The 26,384-nt window shown below is 37.7% G+C and overlaps 1 protein-coding gene and 1 long non-coding RNA gene across 5 annotated transcripts in view; one reads left to right on the top strand and one right to left on the bottom strand.

Annotated features, from left to right (window-relative positions):
* The window catches only part of cacna2d3 (calcium channel, voltage dependent, alpha2/delta subunit 3), a 47,553-nt gene extending 30,472 nt beyond the window's left edge, over nt 1–17,081 (top strand). For 2 of the 4 annotated variants that reach the window (XM_077203911.1, XM_077203909.1), the window contains exons 17-37: nt 809–892; nt 1,390–1,461; nt 1,637–1,698; nt 1,835–1,902; nt 2,860–2,905; nt 3,000–3,097; nt 3,502–3,595; nt 3,853–3,948; nt 4,076–4,197; nt 8,020–8,097; nt 8,314–8,375; nt 8,607–8,651; nt 8,994–9,056; nt 9,165–9,235; nt 10,451–10,526; nt 10,621–10,661; nt 10,752–10,807; nt 11,826–11,940; nt 14,875–14,987; nt 15,081–15,163; nt 16,389–17,081. In XM_077203911.1, the coding sequence (XP_077060026.1) occupies nt 809–892; nt 1,390–1,461; nt 1,637–1,698; nt 1,835–1,902; nt 2,860–2,905; nt 3,000–3,097; nt 3,502–3,595; nt 3,853–3,948; nt 4,076–4,197; nt 8,020–8,097; nt 8,314–8,375; nt 8,607–8,651; nt 8,994–9,056; nt 9,165–9,235; nt 10,451–10,526; nt 10,621–10,661; nt 10,752–10,807; nt 11,826–11,940; nt 14,875–14,987; nt 15,081–15,163; nt 16,389–16,481 (1,638 nt within the window). In that variant the 3' untranslated portion in view covers nt 16,482–17,081. Of the gene's footprint in view, nt 1–808; nt 893–1,389; nt 1,462–1,636; nt 1,699–1,834; nt 1,903–2,859; nt 2,906–2,999; nt 3,098–3,501; nt 3,596–3,852; nt 3,949–4,075; nt 4,198–8,019; nt 8,098–8,313; nt 8,376–8,606; nt 8,652–8,993; nt 9,057–9,164; nt 9,236–10,450; nt 10,527–10,620; nt 10,662–10,751; nt 10,808–11,825; nt 11,941–14,874; nt 14,993–15,080; nt 15,164–16,388 lie in introns of those variants that run through there. The other 2 variants (XM_077203910.1, XR_013194923.1) reach the window with 2 other exon arrangements.
* A 5,908-nt stretch (nt 17,082–22,989) lies between these two features.
* On the bottom strand, nt 22,990–25,626 carry LOC143712130 (uncharacterized). Its single transcript, XR_013195007.1, has 3 exons — nt 25,578–25,626; nt 25,381–25,453; nt 22,990–23,037 (listed from the first exon to the last, which is right to left on the bottom strand). It is a non-coding gene; the product is annotated as an uncharacterized LOC143712130 (long non-coding RNA).
* Between the last annotated feature and the right edge of the window lie 758 nt (nt 25,627–26,384).

Genomic DNA, 26,384 nt, shown 5'->3' with positions numbered 1-26,384 from the left:
ATTTTTTGTTTCAGTTTTGAGTCATTAGCTTTGCAACATGCTAAAGTCAAACATTCTGGAACTCTGGTCCTGCTTGTCTTAAAACAAGTTGGCAACTCGTTAGGGATTGGAACAGTGCCATTGACTGACTAAAACCAATCTAAGCAAAAAAGATTAGACAGATTATTTTGACATGGATCTCTATAAGCCTAAAATTGGCTGGTCTGATAGTGTGTAAACAAAACTCATTTCCTTACAACACAGTTTCTCAATCCTCCTCCTGGACCCCCTCAGCATTGCACATGTTGGATGTTTCCCTTATGTATAGGTGCTGTAAGCAATTTTTTGGAATACCACACATAAAATGTCCCGGCTACTGACAGATATCACTAAAATACGTGTCAGTGACAGCACCAGATTCTGTAAACAGTAAATGAAAGAGTCAAGGAAGAGATCCACGCTTTTTATCCAATCAGAAAACCAGTCAATCAGAAATGTTTTGTGGCTGTCTAAATTTACTATGTTTGGGATTGCTTTGATCCTTTTAGAGAGAGGCTGTGTTATTGAAGTTTACAAAATGGTGAAACTGAGCAAATTGTTTACAGCACCTTTAACACGCTTCATCATCTGATTAGACACCATAAATGCGCAGTGCTAGTGGGAAAGTCAGGGAGTAGGAGTGAAAAACGCTAGACTAATGGCCTCTTTCACCATGTACTGTACGTTTCTGTCTCCATTGTGTTACTAATCATGTCATCCCAGTTCCTAACTGTAGCTGCGCTGCCGTCCTCTAAAGCACTTCCTGTCCTCTGTGTGTCTCTTCCTGCAGTACCAGGAGGGTCAGAAGAGGAAGAAACCCAGTTACAGCAGCGTAGACCTGTCTGAGGTGGAATGGGAGGACACCGAGGATGTTGTATGGATTAGTTTCTGTGTTCTTACACAATGAGTGCAGACAATGTAATACACTTACACAAGGCCTGGTACACACCACGAGAGATAAATATAAAGATAACTATATAAGCGTCCACACCAGCGGACGACATTGTTCTATTTATTTTAAACATGCACTGCAGTTTTGTCATCAGTTGCTTTGAATGCTCGATCTCTTTAAAGCAGGATCGATTCTGATTGGCTGTCAAGGTTTTATTATTCATCCGCTGGAAAAAAACGTTCTGAAAGTGATACCAATGAAATTGTTTCTATTGTTATCATTCTTGGTTTCAATGGGCCTTTAGACCAGCAACATTATTTATACAAATACGCAGATGCAAATGCATTGCAGTTGCTCAGACCTGTTGTACATTAGGTTCATGTACTTGCATGAAGTGTTTTGCATCTTAGAAGTGTTGAGATACAGTATTAAAATGAATAAGTGCTGCTTCAATGCTTCATAAACGTGTTTATTTGTAGTTGCGCACAGCAATGGTGAACAGGCGAACTGGCACTTTTTCAATGGAAGTAAAAAGAACAGTGGACAAAGGGGTAACGTTTTATAATTGCATGCAAAAACTTTTACTATTCCAGATTAATGAAAAATATGATGTTAGTGTCATATTATTTTAAAAAACACTAGTTTAATATCAAAATATCAAAAATACTCCTCTCATGAGTGCTTACATAACTTCATAATCTTATCTTTAAATTTGTTTCCCACCAGAAACGTGTTTTGACGATGCACAATGATTATTACTACACTGATATTAAAGGAACTCCATTTAGGTAGGTCATGTCTCGTATATGTTTCTCAAATGTTTGCTTATTGAAGTATTACATTTGAACAAATGTTGATTGAAAGGACTTGGCATTGTGATGATAAAAATAAGACTTTTGAAATGGTGTTTTCTGTGTGTTGTAGTGTATGTGTGGCACTCTCGAGAGGGCACGGAAAATACTTCTTCAAGGGAAATGTTTCACTTGAAGCTGGTGAGGATTTGCTCTATTAGCAAGACTTTTGAAAACCATTGCTAAAGAAAGTTCATTTTTATGGTTAGCTGCTTGAATATATATTCTTGTCATAGCTTTGGATCACATATATTTTTATTTGTTTTCTTTCTATTAATTATTTCATTACTTTTCAGTCCTATTAAAGGTCTGATATTAGTTATATAGTACATTGATTTTTTATTTTCCTATGTGGGAATTTGAAATAGATGTAACCCAGAGAAATGTTAAAATTCCATAATAATTTTTTTGTTGACCATTTGCGTATTTTCATGAACAATGTAGGAACAATTCAAATACTTTAGACTTTTTTTGGTCTATTTATACAGTATTGCTCAGTGTTATTTTCCTTTCACTGACATACTATTTTAGTTTTCATTAATATTTTGAATTAGTTTTTATTTGTATTTTTCCAGTTTTCCTTATAATTTTAATTTAAAAAGTTAAAAAGTTAAAGTTATTTTGTTGTATCTTTTTTACATTTTTATTAGTTTGTTAAATTCATCTGTGTAGTGTTTGTTAATTCTTATTTCAGTTTTAGTTATTTTAGTACATTAAGTTAGACTGAATTAAAATATTAAATATTGCCTTGTCAACTAGCTGAGATAAAATAAGTTAAATTTTTTATATATTTCATTTCATTTAAAGTAACACATTTTTTAAAGGTTTTGGTTTTAGTTTTAGCTAACAATAACAACCCTGATTTGCTGAATCATTTTTTCCTTTCATATAATGTTTAATGAACCCTTTATATTATATATATAACCCTTTATACACAACTAGAATAAAACTCTCAGATTTTATTTAAAAGTCCAGTGAATAATAAATAATATTTTCATAGATCTTTCTTTGATTTATCTGTAAGTATCCAGGAGTGTTCCTGATACCGCCAGTTCATCTGTAATCCTCTATAATATCCAATCCACACTTTTTTTTTAGGTCTACATGATCTGGAGCAACCAGATGTTGCCCTTGCTGATGAATGGTAAAGACTTCTATTGACACTCAATGTACAACACTATTACTGTTCTTAATCACACAAGTATCAAATATTGTGTTTTTTTACGTTTTTGTTTCAGGACGTACTGTAATACAGATGAGCATCACGATCATCGTCACCTGACCCTAGTTCAGGCCATCAAACTGTACATGACCAGCCGTAAACCACACCTTAAATGTGAGCAGAATTAATAGATGATTCTTAACGTCAACATGAAATCAAAATTGACCCTGTTTACTTTCTTAATACATGTTCCTGGTCTTATTGTGATCGATTCATCAGTGCATTCTGTTCTGAGGAGAAATGTTTGTCTTCATAATCTTTCATCTAGGTGTTCTGCTTCTGAAACGATTTTACTTTCAGCTCAGTTTTCAGTTAAATGAGCTCAATTGATTGGTTTTTCAGTATAAACTTCTGTGGAATCGTCATACTGCAGTATGACGCTCCTGCAACGTTTTGCCACATTGTCCTTCTAAATCTTACGCCTTGCATACAAAATTAATTGTTTAAACACTCTCCCCATTAAAGTTGGAGTCTGACGAGTGTTATGGAGTGTGTAAATGACCTCTCTTGTGTTGTAGGTGACAGAGAGCTGATTCAGCAGGTTCTGTTTGATGCTGTGGTAACCGCTCCCTTAGAAGCATACTGGACTGGACTGGCCCTCAATAAGTCTGAGTGAGTTTGGACTTTTACTCTTTACCCGTTCTATTTACTAAATTAATTTAAACATTTTTTTAATTTTAACGTATGTAATTACATACGACCAACCATGTTCCACCCTCTATTGGTCTCTTAAATCTAAAAAGGCTTTTTTTGCAGTTTATACTGTAGTTTTTGGTAAATGGTGTTGGTTGACTGGACTGGGTAGGAAAGCTTTGTTCATGTTAGTGGCAGTCTTGTCTAAACTGTTTTTGGTTTGTTTTTATCAACAGGAATTCTGATAAAGGGGTTGAGATCGCTTTCCTCGGCACCCGCACTGGTCTTTCCAGAACCAACCTGTTTGTGGTTCCCGAACAGCTGACCAATCAGTGAGTCAATCAGTGATCGCCTAATGACTATTTCTAATCTCATTACACTAGCCAATTAAAAAGCCTCAATAAGTGTAAATGACGAATAATGAAGTAAAATGTCCTCTATGATTGAACGTGTTTGCAGAGATTTCCTCACCGCTGAAGACAGAGAGGGTGTCTTTAATGCAGATCACTTTCCTCTGTGGTATAAAAGAGCCGCAGAGCAGGTCCCCGGCACATTTGTGTACTCCATTCCCTTCAGTTCAGGTATGATGCTCAAGTACATTAATACACATATAAAGTTTTCATGTCATGCAACATACGACTTTAAGGATGACGTCATGCAGGAAAAAAGCAGTTGATGAGTATTAAAATTTGTTCGAATTTAGCTAGCATTAATTTCACTATAATTACATTTCAACCACTGCATAGTCATGTTTTCAAGAAAAATAATCAATAAATGATGTGTGGTTGTATGTATGTATGTATATATATATATATATATATATATATATATATATATATATATATATATAAGGTATTGTTCTGAATATAAGACAATGTTTTTTTCTTGGAAATACATCTGAAAAACTGGGGTCATCTTATATTCAGGGTCTAGGCTATCACGTGTACTATAATGCAACCGCAATACTTGGCCAAATACGTGTAAAATGAGTGTGCCCCCCAGGACCTACAATGCTAGGGGACTGCAAGATGGCGAGTGACTGTCCAGAACAGAGCGGGTCAAAAGTCGGGCAAGTGAACCAGTAACTGAGGAGAGGTTATGATGCAAACTTTAGGCTCATGGTGATAAACACAGCAGAGTCATCTAACAACTCTCAAGCAGCCAAGAAATATGGTGTGTCAGAGTGTAGTGTAAGGAGATGGCTAGCCCAAAAAGAGTCTTAAAAATGCTAACAGTCAAAGAAAAGCTTGCCGTGTTCCTAAAAGCGACCTGCTTCGAAGACATTGACAGGAAAGTGTGTCAGTACATAGCCAAAAAAATAAATACCCATAACCAGAGCTGAATGCACTAAATATCCGCAAAAAGCTGAACATACCCACCAGCAAGTTCAAAGCTAGCCTTGGCTGGTGCAGAAGAATGATGCGGCGTAATGGATTAGCAGTATGCTGCAGAACAAGTCTTGTCCAGTGCTTGCCCTCCGACTTCACGGAGAAACTTCTGTCTTTTTAGCGCTATGTGATCGACCTATAGCCTGGCTAACGTCAGACCGAGTCTCATTGAGACGTGGGTCTGGGAACCACATGTTTATTTTCACGCATTTGAGGCGTGGTGTACGAATGCCCAGAGCCCTTTATTGGGTTCTTCGAATGTCTATCAAATGCGCCTGTACGTAGCTCATAGCCAATCGTTTCAATAATACCAGATGACGTATGTAGAGCGACAGAAATTAGACGAGGAAGAAGACGATGGGTCAGAGATTTAACTAAACTACTTAGAACAATATCTAAGGCTGCATCGAAAGGTAACTTTGCGTCTGCTGCCATGTTGGATAACATATAAACAAACTGCTTCGGTGTGTCGCATAGACGTCGTCATCGTCTTGCTGCTCCCTCCCCGTTCTGTGATTGGTCCCCTCACTGAGGCGAAAATCTGGTCAATGGAATCCAGACTGTCTAGCAGCGTGAATAAAAACGCGCTGCGTGCAAGGAAGCATGGAGAAACCCAGGCTAATCGGCCTACGGAAACAACACTCGTATCCCCTGAATCAGATAGGTAATGCCGATCAAACACCTGTGTTTTTGACATGCCAACATCTGTCACTGTACATAAGAAAGGTGAGTAATCAGTCATTGTGAATTCTTCCGGACATGAGCCACATGAGAAGAGCCACGTGACTGTCATGTTAGCCGGTCTCGCTGACGGGACCGAACTTCCCCCTGTACGTGATTTTAAAATGTAAGACGGTACCCAAGGAGGCAATACCAGCTGGTATTATCGTTCATGCTCAGAAGCGCTGGATGAACACTGCGCTTGTGGTGAACTGGCTTAAAGTGGTGTGAGCCACTAGAAATAAGGGGGGGGGGTACCACTACATCCAACACCAATTAACTACAGGTGTTGGATGTAGTGGTAAACAAGCCATTCAAAGATAAAAGGTGCAAGAGATAAACAGAGTGGATGCTGTCTGGCAATCACACACCGTCTGGAAAAATTCAGAAGCCTGCGGTGAGTCTGCTCTGTGATGGGATCCTCCAGGCATGGGCTGCAGTGCCCCCGGAGAGCATCACCGCCTTCAAAACATGCTGTATCTCAAATTCTTTGGATGGGTTCGAGGATGATCTTCTGTGGGAGGCGGTGGTGGAGCCAGCGCAGAAGATTGATGATAGTGAGAGTGAACCCTGTGAGGCAGAGGACCTCTGTGAGGATTAGACTAATGACAGATGAATGACATGATGATCTGAGAGGCCAAGTTAGGCCAGTTTAAACTGTTTATTGCACTATACTGTGTCATGCCATCTAGCCTGTTTATTTCTCTCTCAGGCAGATTTCAAAACTACAATAAGATTTCACTTCTACTGTTAATGACATTTTGGTTGGCTACATGGTTTTAACTTAAGATATTAATTTCAGATGGACTACATGTTATTTTTATGGTATGCCATAAAGTGTTTATTTTTAAATTGAATTTGTTGGTACGTTTTACCAGTATTTACCATACTTTTAAAGCAAAAATTAAAATAAGAAAAATATGCTATATGAAAATTACTTTAAAATAAAAGCATTTTCTTAATGAAATACAAGATTAGGTCTTCAAAAAGCATATTTCCAAAAAGCACATCTTGAAAAGGGGGGTGGGGAGGGGGGTTTCATCTTATATTTGGAACAATGCGGTATACATATATTTAACATTTATGTAATTGTTAAATATATTGATTTTACCATTTAAATATGTTTACTAAGTATATTTTGTTAGATTTATATATTAAATATGGTACAAATACTCTCCCATTGCTTCACCACACATATTTAGCAGATCATCCGGCTGATTAGTTTTGCAAAGATCATCTTTTAACTCTAACATATTTCAGGTGGATCTTCAAAAAAACAGTTTTATGGCACACTTGTAAGTCCGTTTAATGAAAGCTGGATACTGTTGATGTAATAGCGCATCAGTGCGGTTTGTTATTCTAGCTGCAATGTACTGCTTTCCTCACGCAGACTGTCTGCTTATCTCTCTTTCCTTCGCCTGTAATTAATGTGCCCTACTTTTATGTTCACGCAATATGTGTGTGACAGATCAGGATCATTACATCCCACTCAACAGCTCTCGGGCTCCTTATCACACAGACAACGCTGATCTTCCAACTCTCTCTGATCAAACACTCTCTCTCATTTGCCTGTACCTCTATAAATGAACTCTGTTTTATCATCAACTGAGTTTTTGTTTCAATCCATGCTGCTTTTGATCTGAATATGCAAAGGAAGGAGTTTCTCTTAATAGATTTATGCATATAAATATTTATGTAAATAAATGCTGCCCTCTAGTGGTTATGACATGTCTAAGCAATGGATAGAGCTTCAGGATCCAGATTTTATATCGGATATCCCAGCACATTTTTATTGTATAAACATAAAATAAATGTCCAAACAAAACATTCAACATTAGAATTTAATAATGAACCAGTATTGTAGTCAGTCTGTGTCATATTTTCCTTTATTTTCTGTAGTTTTGTTTGTATTTTGAATATTGGCAAGGTCATTTGACATGTCTATGTTGGCATCAATCTAGTTTAACTAGTTTTTACTAAGTGACAGAGGACTTTGCATCTAATAGTAAATTTTTATTGGACACTTAACCTTTGACGTCAGCAATAATAGATATGGAAAAAAGTTCTTAAGCCTGATTATTTTGTTTTCATAATTACATATGATTATATAGTTAGTTGCATTTTATTATTTGTATTTAGCATTGGGTTTCCCCTTAAAAAAGACCTGCAAGTCATGTTTGGGTCATAAACCAGGAGTTGAGAACCATTTCTTTAGTGGATTTTTCCAGATTTCATGATCATTGATGATGCTGCTGTAAATACTATAAGTGTTAATTAGTGATATTTATTTTGAAGGGGGTGAAAATAAGAGTGTGGTTTTGGCAAGCACTGCTATCCAACTACTCGATGACAGAAAGTCTCCTATAGTGGCAGGTACATGTTTTCATATTTCAAAGCAATATGATTATATTATAATATATTGTTTTTTAAATGTATTGTTGGCTAAAATGCAACTGACTTACACTGAGTACTGCTAAACTTCATTATATTAAATGTGTTTTTTTATATTGTTGGCTAAAATGCAACTGACTTACACTGAGCACTGCTAAACTTCATTATATTAAATGTGTTTTTTTATGACACCCGAAGCTGTGGGAATTCAAATGAAGCTGGAATTCTTTCAGAGGAAATTTTGGACGGCCAGTCGGCAGGTAAGCACTATGCTCATGAAAATAAAAAAATATATATATTTATCAGACCAGACCTTCTACTGATGTGTTGAATGTGTATTACCTGCTGCATAACAGCTCTGTTTATGAGAAATAATGTACAAGAGACCATGCTAGATAAAGCAATGTAACTCTAAAGCAAGTATCTGTATATAAATAGCATTAATGTATACATTTGTTTCATGTCTTTGCCTTTGCATCTGTTTCACGCAGTGTAATGCTCTGGATGGCAAATGTACCATCAGCTGTGATAATGAGGTAAATGTGACTTTCTCTCCCTTTGGCCATATTTTCAATGATGGCACTCATAAAATGGCCTGTGTTCTCTACATACTCATTATACAAAAGGCATTTCTGGAACATGACAGACTTACTAGATCAGTCTGCACGTATGATATATGACAATGCCTTAAAGCATTTCTCATTTTAAATTCTATGTCTTTTATTAATGGCTTTGGTATAAAAAGCTATAAAAAGCATATTATTTTACTGTCTCGTTGCATTTGGCCTGAAAATACTTTTCAAAATGTAACTGAAAATATGCTACGAAAAGTTCAGTGAAGGTTTATCAGAATATTCTACCTTTCTCGCTCATATTAGGACATCAAATGCTATCTCATAGACAACAATGGCTTCATCCTGGTCTCTGAAGACACTTCTCAGGTATTTCACATGGACAATTTTATCACAAGAGCTAATTGTACATAAAACTATTCAGTATCAATATTGTTATGAAATCGAGAATAACTGTCCATAATATGTTTCACACAGACAAACCTCTTCTTTGGAGCAGTGGAGGGAGCTGTCATGAACAAACTGCTTCTTATGGGCTCATTTAAAAAGTGAGAGATGAAAGCACACACACACACGGACGCACGCACGCATGCACACACACACACACACACACACACACACACACACACAAATAGATGATAGTATACACTATATATTTTAACCTTGGGTTAGTAATTAATCTTTCAAATTAATTAACCTGCATAGACAGGTTTCAAGTTTTTTTTTTCACTGTACATCTGTAAACCCAGTGAAACATTCTTATTTGCATATTTATGAGGTTAATTAGACTGGTTGGACAAGTACAACATGCAACGAGTATGCAACCTGTTTTAATAAATAAATTAAAATATTCAAATTTATGATCCCTTCATCAATCCAGAACACAAGTCTTTTTGTTGTTAAAATATCTAAACATCCTTAAAACAAGATAAATTGAGTCTAAATGTGTCCAGTTGTTTTTAGAGAATATGCCCTGATTTGTTGTCTTACCCTATTGCCAAATATGTTTTTCTTGTTTTAAGCATGAATCTCTCTAAATTGAGTTATATTTAGATCAAAAAGCAAGTTTAAATAATTCCCTGATGTTTTACTTCATGAATATTTAATGAGGCATTGTTTAGCTTAAGATTGGTTGTCTGTCCTCATTCTTTAAAATGTATACTTTTAGCACTGAAATGTGGAGCCAAACTCGAGGTCGAATTAAATCAAAGTCTTGATTTTTTTTTAGCTCTACTAGAATAGGTTTTCATGCTTGAATGTTCAAAAAAATAATAAAAATGTTTGGCATTGTTGCAGCACCTCTCTTCCAAGTCTGCCTGTCTCTATGAAACCCCTCCTTCTGAAAAGCACAGTGTGCTCTGATTGGTCAGCTGGACTAGTGTGCTGCGATTGGTCAAACACTGCAAGCATGATTCAGAAATGTCACGTCTCTTACCATAACTCAACTTAACCAGGCCTCGCTCCCATTATTATTGCATACATTTATGCCTTTGGCAGGAGTTATTTAAATGAGGAATATTGTGTACGTTCCTAGAAGAAAACTATCAGGGTGTTTCAGGGAGTTAAGTAACTGTGCCCTTTTCAGACCTTTTTTCATGCTCAAACAGCATTACACACTAAAAAAAGTTGAAACTATAAAAAAAGCAAAATAGGTCCTTTTTAAACATTCCTTAACCCTGGGTGGTGTTAACGTGGGATTAAATAAGAAATTAACCCAGGGTTGAGTTTAGTAGTAAATCTGCTTCTGCTTTTGTTCCTGCTAGGATTAATTTGTATGACTATCAGGCTCTCTGTAAAGAGTTCGCAGGCAGCAGTGACAGCGCACGCACTTTACTGGATGTGAGTACGCTATCATCTGTGCTATAGTGTTTGACTTCAGTGCCTCTGGATTCTATTTCCTGTCTCCATTGACATGCTGCACTCTTCCTTTCAGCCCTTCACCACTGTGAAATGGCTCTTGACAGAACTTGTCATGTGAGATAAAATCCTTTTGCTTTATAATTATTATTGTCAGCTTGGGTTCTTCAGTCTGTGTTTCTGAATGAGAATGTGTTTTTATCACAGATTTCTGCTGGAGTTTAACCTGTATAGCTGGTGGAACTGGGACTCGACAGTCAAAGGTATTAGTCCATATATGACATGTTAATGGGTTTACATGCTCCTGTGAGCATGCCCTTGTTATTTTCTATTTCATCCTCATGATATATAATAGATATTACATTTTAATCTAATAGAGGACTAAAAAGACTATAAATCTCAATAAGGTCAATGACATATTAATCACACATAGCAGAAAATGTAGTTTATATAAACTGTCATGTTGGCTATCGTGACCATAATGCAAACCAAAAATAAAATAATATATATTAATAACGATATATTTTTTCAGTTGTAAATTATGGAAAGTATTTAATGATAGCTAAATCTAACTCATTTTCATTTTAAGAGATCATTTTGTCCATAGTTACTGTATTTTAATAATAAGATTTTTTCCCCCAGAAATATTCATTTGTTTGTTTGTTCGTTTGTTTGGAAAAAATCTTATTTCAATCATGACAACTCTCAAAAGAGTTTTAGCATGTTATTGAGTATGGTTATGTTAATGTATTGGTTCTTGGCGAACTAGATCTGCTACACTGCTGCTGCTGATATGGACTCTCTACTGGTAATAGGGCACAGAAACACTGCTGTGTGCGAGTAAGATATGCTCCAGTTGCATAAATGGATACATAAATCCTGTAGCAAATGTAGACAGGTGGAGCTGGGGGAGGTAGAGGTTTCAGAGGAACTGTGATAGTGCGCTGCAGGACTAGCTTACAGCAAAAAAAAAAAAAAAAAAACGAACTGCACTATTTAAATGTTGAGCAAACAATCTCATTGGCTGCAGGATCATCAGAAGCCAATCAGCTTGTGCCATGTGGTAATGATGTGTTTGCTTGCAGATTGCATGTAAAGGATCTCTAGAGTTTAATGACTGAACACACACACACACACATATATATGTATGTATGTATATGTATATATACGCATACACAAAATTGAGTGTATATTAAGAGCATGATAATATACACTAAGATGTGCATTAAAGTAGATGGTTGAGTTGAACTGAGTGTGATGAGTATTTTTTCATCTGTGCAGCCCAGAGAGCTCAGAGGACAATGATGGTGCCATGTGACACAGAATACCCAGCCTTTGTCTCTGAGCGCACCATCAAAGAGACCACAGGGAACATTGACTGTAATGGTTGTATTCGGTGAGAACATCTGTGTATGTCTATGAGTGTGCATGCTTATTTATAATGAACAGCCTAAATGAGTGGAAAGTTGCATTTGAATGTTCTGATGACACATTGTGTTGTCTTTAAAAGGGATATGGATTTAAAAAGGCTACTATTCTAGCATTTGCTTTGTGAAAATGGACACATTTATATTTAACTAACACCACTCACTTTTTGGGTTAAGGGTTGTCAGCCAAGCCACAGCTGAAGTGCCATAAAACCACACCGGCTAGCACTTTATAATAACTTCATATGATGATATATGCATAGGGCTAAATTTGTAGCGCTGCAGAGATCCCCAAACAGCCATGGTGTTCTGGGCCGATGCAGCTTGGCCAGCGTAGGCGTGACCAGAGCTGACGTAGTGGTGGGCTCCTCAGACACCGCCCTGAAAGGGAACTGTTTTAGTCTGTATGTGGTTATTTTCCCCTGGAAGAGTGCAGCCCACCTACATCTGAGAGTTTAAACATAGCATGATCTGACAACATTAAACAGAGCTGCGCTTCACCTTTTCACATCTTTATTTTCAACTTATAGTGCTGTGTTGCTAAATGTCATGCAGACAATAATGATAGTTATCGAAGATAAGCTGAAATTATCACATGCTTATTTATATAGAATATCACAAAATATGTATTTTATAGATAAGATATTATTTAGATTAAAAATATACAGATTCAATAAATATCGTATATTTAGAGTTATACTGTATATTTAGAGATATTTAATTTAATAATTTTGTTAAAGTTGGCATGAAACAGAAGTTGCAATAGTCTTTTCTTCCCTATTGTGATCAGTGGCGTCATGCACATTCAAAGTGAGGGGGCACGTGCCATATGATGATAATTTTTTTGTCACAACTTTATTCCTATTATGCTCCATAATTACCAGAGCCTATAACGACTCAAATGTATTCTCCGTGATGTGATTTCTCCGGATTAATCCGAATTAGATTTTCCGACCTGGAAATGTGACCTACGTGAATCATGCAGATCTATAAAAAAAATAAAGGGGGGCGTCTCTGCCGGATTGAAAAGGAGAGGAAATGAGGACATAACAGGCTGACTTGCGTACAGATTTTTTCCATCCTTTCCAAGTATCATTTGCGTTCAGCTTGTTCACCTGCTCAATTTCGTACCGAAGTCGCTCTCGCGCTACAGTGGCATCGTTGTCAGTTGACAAGAACATCGCTGTTGGGCCACCATAGGGCTGGGCGATATATCGATATAAAAATATATCTATATATTTTTAAATGTGATATGGAATTAGACCATATCGCATATATCGATATAGTTCAAATTTGCGCTATGATCCTTGCTCCAAGCAAGCTGCTGACTGCTTTTGTAGAAATATGTATGCATTCTATCAGTTGCAGTTCTGGCGCCTCCGTCTCAACAGCATTAGTGTACAACGCGACAAATACTCATATCAAATGTTAACGCAGAGGAACGGGACACATCAGTTCAGTGAGTTCACAAAAGTTAATTATTTGCATGTGCTTTAAAGCCTTGCCGGTTAAACATGTCATTCACTGCAGATGCGCTGTTCTATACTTTACTGCGTGCGAACACCAAAAAAACATGCACTAAAAAAGCCTGTCTAACAGCGCCTGGTTACTGGACTAAGTTATCTTTCGAGTCTTATTTCGCTAATACTCTCAAATACACACAAGGTTACACACAAATACATAAGGAAAGTTGGTTATGTCTAAACTGAAAGAAAACCGAGAAAATTGAGAGAAATCTGCTTGTCAAATGCGTGTATTAGACGCGTCGCGTACAGGTCTTAAAGACACAGTAGCCCTAATAATAAACATGCAGCCGCTTGTCCTTAAAGGGATAGTTAACCCAAAAATAAAAATTCTGTCATTATTTATTCACAGTAATGTTTTTCCAAACCTATATTAATTTATTTATTGTGCTGAACACAAAAGAAGATATTTTGAAGAATGTGGGTAACCAGACAGTTGCTGGTCCCCATTGACTTCCATAGCGAAAAATATACTATGGAAATCACTGGGGTAAATCAACTGTTTGGTTACCCACATTCTTCCAAATAACTTCAACAGAAGAAAGAAACTTATTCAGGTTTAAAACAACTTGAGAGAATAAATGATGACAATTAAAATTTTTGGGAGAACTATCTATTTAATGTTAATAAAACAACAAAATCGGTATATTTTCCTGCTTTTTTGTCCTTAGCCAATCACATGCCTGATTCTTCTGGATGTGTAATAAATCGGTCAGCATCCGCCCGCCCCTTTTCCTAATATGGTGTCTGTGTATATCAAATCAGCGCTCTAGAATCTTTGCTGTGTATGTTCAAACAACTCACTCGTCTCGCACGTTGAGCTGGCAATGTTTTACAGATGGTCTTGAAGTGGTAAGTGGGCAAAGCAACAAATCGGCATTGAATTAGTTATCGGATGATATTAAAAGGTAGTGGGATTATTTGTGGTTGACCTGGAAATTTTAACTTGATCAAAAAGTTATGGATTTGATATTAGCTGCGAATTCAGAGCATTAACTTAAGTTGTGTGAGTGTAACGTTATCGATAGCTAGCCTAGTCTAACCGTCAGAAAACAATTGCCTCAGATTGTGCCCCCCCCAGAATTTTGGCTTGCATGACGCCCCTGATTGTGATGTATATCCAAGGGAAAATGCTTCTCGAACAGCAAAAAAATGTAGGAAGGGAACTTGATTTCATGGTGATTTTAACAGTGTAGTCATGTTTTAGTTTTTTTTTTAAGTGTTCTTTTTAATGTGCAGAAATGTATTGTACATTTATATGTGGTTTCTAAACTTAAAAAATATATATATAGGGCAGACCTGTTTTGTCATCAGGTAAATAAGAAATACTTTTAGAGTGACTGTGTACTCACTTCTTATTTTCTGTCTTTTCCCACTCAGGACATTTGTGATTCAGCAGATTCCCAGCAGTAACCTGTTCATGGTGGTTGTTGAGAATAAATGTGACTGTGGGTCTGCCCCTCCGGTTACCATGCAGCCCATTGAGATCATTTATATCCTTTCATAAACTAAAATAATCTGCTTGTTTAGAATGTGGTGGTTTAACATGAGTATTTGTATAAATGTCAGCCTTAACCTCTGAGCACATAACGAGTCTCTGAAGTGCGACAGACTGAAGTTTCAAAAGGATCGCAGACGGCCAAAGTCATGTCATCCATTTCATCCAGAGGTACAGAGAGAGTGTTTTTGTTTGTGTGTATTATATATAATAACCATATCATAGACGCACTTCATCACCATCATTTTATTTTAAATATATAATAAATAAAAGTGGACCTAGTAGGGCTGCCCCTTAATAGTCACAGAAGAACAAATCTTCATAGGAAGTGGTGAAGTCACACAGTCTGTGATAGACAGATCATTAACATGGCTGGTCCATGTGCTAATTATCTCAGGCAGAAAAGTGTGGGATCATTTCTTGAGGGTAATGTATGACCCCAAAAAAGTGATATGCAAACTCTGCAGGCAAACTTTCGCCTATCATTCATCGACCTCAAAACGGCGTATCATTTGAAATATATAAGTAGTAGCATAACGTTGGCCGTTAACCTAGATAAGTGTGCTATTATTAGGTGCATATTCAAGCCTGTGTCCGAATATGCCTAATTCCATACTATGTAGTAGGTGAAAAATGGTATGTGGACACTTTCCTCCAATGGACACTTTACTATCCCATGAGGCCACGGGCGAGCATTTGTGAATGTCAGTCAAGTGATGCAACTGACGCTGAAGATCACATGACACTGATAACATGGCAGATGTATGAGTTCTCTTTTTGCGCATTGTCAGAAAACTCAGAAAACACTAGTTATTATTATAAAAGTGCAACTAGTCGACTAATGGCTTAAATGATCGACTACCATTCGACTAGGAAAATCTTTGGGTGGGACCCAGACATGAAAACTTACCTGATTTATATTGATGGCATTACCCGTGAGTAAGTTAATGTTGTATAAATAGTAAAGTTTCAAATGTGTTTATGTTGGCACTTGGTAGAACCCCATTCAATCTGCATGTAAAATGCTTATCCATATCACGACTGAAAGAAAGTAGACTCAAAAAGATGTTGTGGGCCATTCACTCTTCAATTTACACCTCTTGCCACTGCCAATTTACACAATAGTATTTCGACACCCCGGATTTGAGAGATGGAGACGTCTTTAGCCCAGAAAGACTTTTTCCACTTTCTGTTGTCAATTGCACAATCTAGCAACCCGTATGAGTGTGGAGTCTGAGGAGGACGGGCGGGGGAAACAACTCTACCTAATATTTTAAATTTGAACTGCAGGTCCCATTTCAACTGCTAGCTGTCAATATTACATAGTGCACAAGACTCTACCAAATGAGTTTTTCTCTATGCACTTGCTAACCCTAACTATATATTTTCTCAACAGGAGAACGCCATGGAATGTGGAGCAGCGAATTCTTTGAGTTTTCCAATGGTGGCTATTTTATTCCCAGTTTTGTCATTCCTGGTCAGCAGGTGACCTCTGACCCCTGCGTTGACCCATTAGGCTTACTATACACTCCAATCAGAGAGCCTTGCTTCCGCCAAACATGAAGTCTCAGTCCACAGAGGCAAAATCATCTTTGTGATATCTGGATTACTGAAGATAGATGATATTTATTACCGTCAAAGACAGTGTTAGAATGTGCTGAGTGTTTTATTCTTACATATGGATCAGTGAACATACCTGGATATGACTGGCCGTCACAGCTAACCGCAGTCCATGTAGCTGATCTTCAAGGTTCTTTCATACACCTCAATTTTAGGCTTAATCTGTACTGTTAAGCACAGACAAAACTGAGCAGAAATGTTATTTATAGAATTATTATTTGCCTGCTTTTCAGATTGATTCGGCATTTAATTTGAAGTCGTAAGATGCATGCCGTAACAAAATGGGAATGTTTCACAGTGCTGTTTGTAAGAATAGCATACATTGTCATCAAAAGATGAGATGTGGATTCTTCACAAACTTTATAAGTTTTGCCTGCCTAAAAAAAGTACTTAGAAAATTACTTAATTGCCTAATCCCTTTACATCAAAGGAAAGCCATGTTATGTAAATAAAAACATATTTTCCATCAGTTTTCTATTATTTATTTAAATTCTCTGAATGCTCTATTTGTAATCTTTGGGTTATAATAAGAGATCTCTCATTTCTCTTAGGGGACCAGCAACTTGAATTTTAGCACTAGCCATGAAAGCAATAAAATCTGACTACATTGATATCATAGCTTTTTCAGATGACTTAAATGTATGGTAAAAGGCGGCAGCATGGTTGCCTGAAATTCAGTGTAAATAATATTGTGAGAGTGTTTGTGGTGTTTACAGTATGGCATATTGGTGCCTACATTTTGTAAAATGTATAACTGTATATTTAATTAATGATATAATGTTAGTATACCAATTAATTTGAATTCCAAAATCAGATTTTATTTTGTAATGAACATGGTTAAACAGAAAGTCACATGATGAATCAGAGTGGCCTGTACATACAATTCAGCCAATACTCATGTTTAAACAGTGCACAGGGTCATACACACAAATACACTTAAACAATGCAATAAACATTACCTAAACTTAAAATGTAACAAAACCTCTTAATGAACATTATTCAAACCAAACATAATAAGAAACAAATCTAAATAAAATATAATTCTAAGTGATGTCACACAGGGACTTCAGGGAATGTCCTTTTACTGTTTTTCACCGTAAATATATACACAATTCATGATAATATGTGACAATTCATTGTTTCTACTAAAATCTACCAAAATCCATAAATATGAAAGTATTTTATAGTTAAAAGGGTTAAGATGACATGCGTAATAAAATAAAAATCTTTTGACACAAACGGTCTTTGTGTCATGAAAACATCCTGCAAGTATCTTAGCTTAACACATCCTCAGTATAAACAAAACATTTATTTAATCAAGCTCCAAAAATGGTTCATTTGAATTTTGTGGCATCAGTGCAAGACATCAACGATGGGGGCCATAGGCCCCGCCCACTGGCACTCATTTGCTTATAGGCTGACACCTGTCTTCACCAGACACAAGCGCTGAGTCGTGCCAAAAGCAAATAGACGGCATTTATAATAACTGACGCTGTCTACACTGGATACAATATACAGAATACAGATACCTGTTTAATTTAAGTCTGCTGACAACAGGACAAATGAATATTAAAAGAACGTTTGCTTACATGCGTTCTGCGTCTCATTAAAGACTTTAAAAGGACATCTTCCACAGGAACAAGTGGATGGTTTATTTTTATCGTCCTGGATCACGTCGGAGAATTATATGTTTGTTTAGAGCATTTTCCTGCATTTTGTAAACGAAGGCGCAGTACATTATCTGTATATGGCGGTTTTATATGGATAATGTTTTCATTCGCATATTCGTTAGCGAAGCTGCAGTTAATACTTTTTTCTATGGAATGACTTTAGCTAAACATAACGGTGACAGTTTATTGACAAGCCTTAAAGGAGCCATCCATTAAAAACGGATAATTTCAGAGGGAGGGTTAATATTAATATTAGAATATATTTAATATTTTAAAGGGCACCTATTATGCAAAATTCACTTTTACATGGTGTTTGAACATAAATGTGTGTTGGCAGTGTATGAGCAAAACCACCCTAGAATGATAAAAATCCACCCAGTGTTTTTTTTACAATCTCAATGAATCATAAGCACTGTCTCAGAACGAGCTGTTCTAAGATTCGGCTCAGTGACTACGTTTACATGCAGCCAATAACCCGTTCAAAACCGGGATATTAGCAATAACCCGGTCACGCACGGCAATGTAAACACCGGCCAAAACCCGAATATGCTCATATCCCGGATTTTAAAAACTGGGATATGATACCTGGGGTACCCCTTTTCTAACCCGAATTTTTGGTCATGTAAACGCGTATCGGCATATCCCCATAACAATCTGTGTTCTGCGCATGTTCTATTCGCAAGGAATCTTGGTCTTTTGAGTAGAGGAACTTCTCGGCGCATACAAAAACCAGTGTGCAGTAACGTTTTACCGGAAGTAAACATGGCGAGATGCAGCACAGCATACTTTTGGAGCGAGGTCAGTACCAGCACCAAAGAGCAAACAAACGCTATCTGCCCCGAACTATTCATTATCCGCGTGCTGCTGCTGTTGTTGTCTTTGGATACAGGAAGAAGAATCGGAAATTACGCATATTGCGTCTTAAGGTTGTCCGTACGTCCAGGCCCTAACCGTGCATCGCCGTTTACATCGGGATATTGCAATTCCATGTATACAGGAGTAACTCTCTCTGCTCACGCATGTAAACGGGCTATTCCTAATGTTTCAGAAACCCGAATAGTGACCTTAACCCGACCATAACCCGAAAATTGGCTGCATGTAAACGTAGTCAGTGTGACGTAGAATTGAGAAAGCCCCACCGACGTGGTTTGATTGACACTATGGTTTTGGCATAGACCCCGCCCTCGGTGATCTGTTCACCATCCTCCATTGTTTCAATGACAGCCGGTGTTCTAACGATTTGTGCTGCCTTGTCGAAAATGTCTCCTAAGAAACATAACTGTTCTGTTGTGGGATGTAATAATGTTCATAGTAGTTTTCACTTACTTCCGACATCAGAGCCACTAAAAACACGCAGTGGATGGATTTTATTTAGGAAGTAAAGGCGCCACTTAAAGCTGCAGTAGGGAGTTTTGAGAAAATGTTGACTTAGCCTGAAAATTTGAACAAGCACAACTTACAGGTCCAACCCCCTTGCTCTCTGCTGCGCTACAGCCCTCCCTCCACAGCTCCTCCCCCACAGCAGAGCCTGCCGTGAACGCGCAGGCTAGTAAGCAGGACCACCGATGACGGCGGATCATAAACAGTTATGGAACATTCACTAATAGGGACGAAACATCAACAAACGGCTTTACATTGACTAAGGCCTGCCCATTCTTTGACTACAAACTTGGTCCTCAAATCATTATGTATTTTGCAATACATGTAAATTTATCAGGTTGCACTCTTTCTATAAGTTATAAATAGTAAGATAACGTTAAAGGATTAGTTCACTTTTTAACGACCGACGGTACGCGCTCGCGCTGTGCAAGAGAGGGGTGATCAGCGCGTACACGAGCGTGATTGACACTGCTAAGACATCACTCCTGGCTCTGATTGGTTGTTTCTGACCGGGAGCAGTGTATTTCTGCAAATGGCAATAGGACCACAGGGAGGAGCCAGAGGAGCTTGATTTTTTCACAGATTATCTGTCTCATATTCTACTGTCAGGAAATAATGACAGTTTTACCAAAAATTTGTTTACAAAAGTTACCTACTGGAGCTTTAAACTTGCAAAATACATTTATGTTTGCACGAATCATCTGACAGACTGTTTTGTGAACGAGGGTCAATTCAAAGCAGGTCTTGCTTCAAAGTTAATCCTCAAGTGTGGATCGTTGCCTACTGTTCGCGATCCAACGTCACCTCCAGTAGAAGTAAGTGTATTTTATGATTTTTGAGCAAATAGTCATTTCAGTCGATGTAAGCAAATTCAACAACAAATGCGTCTCAAGTTGTTGTCGTCGTCGTAGTAGGATGTCTGTGTAATAATTTAAACCTTGTTTGTATATTGTGTGACCACACGTTTATAAATATATATTTTAAAGATATTGTATTAAAAACTGTGCATGTTTTCTGTAAAGACAAGATATCAAAATGGCTGTTTCATCCGCCTGGTAACCTTCCATACAACAAATAGCGTCAGACAGTTTTATGTCACGTATTATTTTTTGCAACAATTACAAATGTAAATAAATGAATACCTGTTCTATCCCCCCGCAGCATATATTTTCTTGTTCTGTTGCCATCTTCTCACATTTGCCACATAAGCACCTGTACGACAAGTAATGTAAACATGACGCAAAAGGTCCCTCCACTCCCTCGCATAAGTGTAATTTCGTTCGTACGTAGCAAACGTTATCATCACAGTATTTGTGTTTATAGTTTCAAAAAATTGCGCCAACGTTATCACAGTTTGTGTGTCAGTGTGTGTGTTGCACATCCATAATTGCAAAGGGGACGCGATTACAACTCTATAAGTACATACATGTATCAAATAACCATTCCGAGACGACCTGGTCCATTCTCATTTGTGTTTCTTCTGCCGGAGTCTCTTCATCATCTGGGTCTGATTCCGGTTCAAACATGTACGGCTGAATGCCATACAAAACAGTAGGGCTGCGTCCCAATTCGCCTACTTATACTACGACCTAAAAGTATGTACTCTTTTTGGGAAGAAAAAGTACATACTTTTGAGTGTGTAGCAAAAGAGTAGGCAAGCTTTGGGACATACTACTTCGTCATCTTTAACGGACAGCTCTGTCGCGTGCGTCCAGCCAACGTAAACTGCCCTGTCAATCATCTTGTCACAGTTAAAATCCTCCATTCAATCTAATTTAATTTCCTACCGTTTCGGAGAGAAATGTTGTGGCACCATGGTCTGCAGCAGTGGGTCATTAATGCGGTGACTCTCCTCATGTGTTTGCAATTTGAATGTAATGATGCATTTAAAAGTTAATGGCTAAACGTATCTTTACAAAAGTTCACAATGCTGCTGCAGATGCAATATGATGTAGACAACATTGAATAAATAATTTTTCGTCATGTTAGATACTGATAATTACCCACTCAAACCCTTTTATCTAAACCTTTCTATATAACCACCGGACTCGCGCGTCCTCCATGTCTGTAGTTTTTTAACACATTTCACTCGTATTTGTAGTTCTAATCGAATCCTCGTCCAACGCGCGATGGGTTGTGGTCAATATCAGCCGTTAGAGTGCGCATCGATCTGCACTTCGGATTCTGACCGGAAAAAGTAGACCATCCGGGTATCTTTGGAACACTCATTTCAACATACTACGATTTGGGACGTCCTAATTCTAATTTTGAATACTATTTAGGACGGATAGTATGCGAATTGGAACGCAGCATGGGTCTCTCACTGTCAGCCATTCTGCTACCGACTGTTGTTTGCAAGTTACGCCCTCATCCAAAGGCTGGGCGGGGATATGCAGCTCATTTACATTTAAGGTGGTACACACCAAAACCGCTCTTTTTAAAACAGGCCACAAAAATGACATTTTCAAATGGTTATAATAAATTAATTGTGGGGTATTTTGTGCTGAAACTTCACGAATACATTCTGGGGACACCCAAGACCAATATAACATCTTGTAAAAAGGGGCATAATAGGTGCCCTTTAAGTTCGTCGTTCCACACCAAATACCGAATAATGAAAGTAAACACTTGTTTTTCTGCAAGTAAAGATACTTTACAATAGATATACTGTACATAATGAAACAACAGAGACTCATCAGTGATTCGCCTACAGTGAACTGTAGACTTGATCTCCTGCGTTTTAATGAACTGGTTTGTCAGGGATAGTGCAGTACAGGTGGTAAACATTCTTAAAGAATAAAACAGAAAGATAGAAAAGACAATAAATATCTTGGCATTCAGTTCATGATGGACATCTCATTCGTTTATGTGTGTTTGTGGTGTGACTGTTTACAAATACCTCATTTTCCTCTGTATTTTCCACTTTCTGTTGTTTATTGACCAAAACACCTGAAATGCAATGCAGAAGCGTCATATCACTTTAAAGAACATGCTGACCTTCATGAACAAACTCTTAGTCATTAAGCTTTAATTTATTTTAAGCTTTGACACTTTGCACAGCAGAATCATCTCTTCTCTGACTCATTCTGTGCAACACTGTTATGATGAATTTACTTATTTGTTCCACTTCCTCTGTATGAGCTTATCCTGATTGAGTGGGCCAAGTTTCTCAATGCTTATATGTGAGCATCAAAAATTGTGTTTTTGCAAAAGTGAGGATGTTTTGAGTTGTAAAACCAGTGTGTTTTCATAATAGGTTTAGTATTAGTATTAGTAGGTTTGATTCCTCATGATATGACCACTTTAATGGAAGAAACATTTTATTACCTGAGGGCTCTGGTGTGCTGTCCAGATGGGACTCTGGGTGTTTGAGGCCTTTGGAAGAACAGCATGATGAAAAGGGTCAAACAGAGTCAATAGAAAACCATCCAAAACAAGAGGACAAATGTGAAATGGCTTCTCCTAAAGCTTCATAGGTGGTGTTTGAAGATAAAACGCGATTTGACGTCAGTGACACCAAACACAATCAATGCATGTCTTGATACCAAACATGATGCACCATGATTGAATGAATGCATTTACAAAACACAGTGCTGAAGGTGTTATGTATTTTTGTCAGCCAAAACCTGGAATTAAGTTAGCACCTGAAATCAAATGGGATTTTTGAATGGGTTCCCTCTTCGAAAGGGAACTCACGCTGCGTCCCCTAGAGGGGGCTATGAAGAATGCCTCCAGCATGACTGGTGTCTGAAGCATGTGTCTAAACATGACAAAGAACTTGACATTGGCAGGCGGCAGCCACTGGTGCGACCGCGATTCCAGAGAACGCAGTCCTGTAAACTTTGGTTCCGACCACATTAGTTCCCATGCAAAATAGAGGAGAGGTTGATCATTTGAATTTGATAAGAAGGCACGCAACACTATTTATAGGCAAGATTTTCACGCTAGAACACTTGTTTTTCAGCGGAAATGTAAATTAGAATAGCACTTAACCATGAACACAAAAGCCACACCACACAAATGGCTTTAAATTGGTTTATTTCGTTAGGAAACATGTCACTATAATTGTTAAGTTCTTTCCATTGATCAATTTTCTGCAAAAATAACGATCAACATGCTTGTTTGCTTTGCGGCCGCTTTAAATAAAGGATTAAAAAAGACCAAGCATTCAATCTACGTCAGAGCGTCCACGAATCTTTCCACGGCGTCGCTGGCGGCGGAGTGAACGCACAGTAAGAAGCTGGATACGCTTAGTATGATACATTCACGAGAGACTACAAGAGACAGGTAATGAGTTTTTTCCTTTCTGCTCTCGAGGAAGTTAAAGCTGTTCTCGTATGTTTCTTCATAAAAAAAATGATGCTTGAACTACGCACGCTTGACTCTGTTAAATGTGTGTTTTTGAGATGCAGTCACAGTGATTGGATCCACCCAGGCTTGACTCTCTATTGAGGAATGAGTGTTGAGAGCCTGTGCACTCCGTGGTTCGGGTCCCGCAGCCGCTACTGCAGGTAGACGGGATCGAGCGCCGGGGTTGTGGGCGGAGCACAGAGGAGTCAAACAGGAACGTTTCCTTTTTTGGCTTCTCTTATTGGCTTAAATATTGCTACTGATTCAATGTGTTGTTTCTAGTTCGGAATTAGGGGCAGAAAGAGTGTAGTAAGCTCTGATCCTGCCATTTAGATTGTTATGATACTGAAGGGCAAGCGCTGAGTGCTTTGTGCCCTTTCTAAAAGGGTTACGCACTATGGACTTTGTTATCTTGTTGTGGTCGCATGTACTAACGACAGACGCTTTCCGTACGGGCTGAAAAAAAACCTCCTGAATGGCAGGACCTCTTCGCCACTCCCCCGTTTGAGAAGGGCTGGTTGGTTGGCAGGCAGTGGTGCCTCCTTGGCTGCTGCTTTTAAAAAGGAGCGTTTTTAGGCTTCCTCTCGTTATAGATAGTCGCTCTGTAAAGGCCTCTGCTCCTCAGAGCTCGGCCTGGATGCCAATATCAAGTAGCTAGGCTCTCTGTGAGCCTCCTTGGTAAGCTGTCCTTGTTGTTGGACGTAGTTAGGTCTACAGTCAAAAGTCAGATTGGGTCGGAACATTCAGAATATTTATTTAGTTCCGTCAAGTTCATTGTCGTGTTTAGACACATGCTTCAAACACCAGTCATGTCAGAGGCATTCCCCATAGCGCCCTCTACGGGACGCAGCGCCTCATTCCCTATTCTCAGGGAACCATGGTTACATGCGTAACCTGAGCTGTTTTTGGCTAAACGCCTGAAATAAGGTATTTGGTTAATACAAGCTCAAGATTTTTTCACATTTTATTTATATGACATATTATATCAGTAAACCCCTTATGATTTTTGAAACTTTTAAAGCTTTTTCTTGTTTTGAAAAAAGGCAGTTTTGATAACGTCGTCTGTATGGAAAAACGGAATGGAAAAACTTTTCAGTTTTTAGTACATCGTGGAAGTGTAAACGTACCCACAAACTAAGGGAACGTGTTTTTTAAATAGAGACTGAAAGACTTTAAAAGCTTGACATCCCTTTTAAAAGTGTCTATTAATGCTGCTTTGCTGAAGACTTGAAAGAGGAAATGGTACCAGTTTCTGAGAAGCTGTGGTCAGTGTTTTTAACTTAGCAGGTTTATTTTTCTTTCTAGGTGACATCTGTTACTAAGCTTCACGTTGTCTGAGATCATTTACTGAGAATGATGTTCTCTCACCTACAGAGATGGGCTGAGATGTGGCTGGTACCGAAGTGATCAGAGAATATGTCTCTGCAGGGCCAGAACAATTCTAAAAAACAATGAATAATTAAGGTCATGTCCGTTTCAGCTATTCTTACTCATTATGGTATTGTTAATATTGATTACCTTGTGATTTTAATGTTTGTAAATGCAGTTAATGGACAGATACTCACCATACCAATTCCTTGATTGGCATCTGATGTTATTGATCTCATTTTATTGCTAAGAATCAAATATTGATCTTTATGGCATCTTTTCATAAATATATCAGATAAGGTGCTAAACATTTACACTCATAGTTCATAGTAGATTACAAACAATATACAACAAAACATTGTATCACAGACTACTGAAAAAGATGGCATGAAGTGCAGAAGTAGTCTGCATTAAATAAAGTCATATCACTTTAAATAACAAAAGTTTTAACCTTCATGAACAAGCTCTCTGTCATAATTCAGACTACTGAGTTGAATGCATGAAAAAACTTACTGTCGTCTTCTTTTTTTACCTACAAAACAATGGGCATTATGTGTTCAGTTTTAGCTTGCATGATAAATTCTATATTGAAAAACATAAAACCCAGTATATACACCAGAACAAACAAAGAAAACAAACTTTACTTACATGCAAACCAGCATGGGTAGATGAGTCCAGAAAAAATGACACCAAAACCAGTGGAAGCCAGAACTATAATCAATAAGCCTGTGTCAAAACAAAACCAACACTTTAATAAATATTTATGGACATTATGGTAAAGTTTAATTTGGTTGTTTTCTATATGTCAGTCTTCCTGACAATTGAAGTGATACACAAAAGATTGAGAAAATGGATAGATTAGTTTTTTATGTGTGCATGTAAATGTTTTACAGAGATTTGAAAGAGAACATCTAATTCATGCAACAGTCAAATTAAATCAAATAAAATGGAAGCACAACAGAAAAGGGAAAAACCTTTGTTTTGTGGATGCTGTGGTGTTGACA

The sequence above is a fragment of the Siphateles boraxobius genome, unplaced genomic scaffold (genome assembly GCF_051911475.1).
Source record: "Siphateles boraxobius isolate OS27281-9 unplaced genomic scaffold, OSU_SipBor_1 5, whole genome shotgun sequence".
Classification (NCBI taxonomy): domain Eukaryota; kingdom Metazoa; phylum Chordata; class Actinopteri; order Cypriniformes; family Leuciscidae; genus Siphateles; species Siphateles boraxobius.
This window is presented reverse-complemented; position numbering and strand designations above follow the sequence as displayed.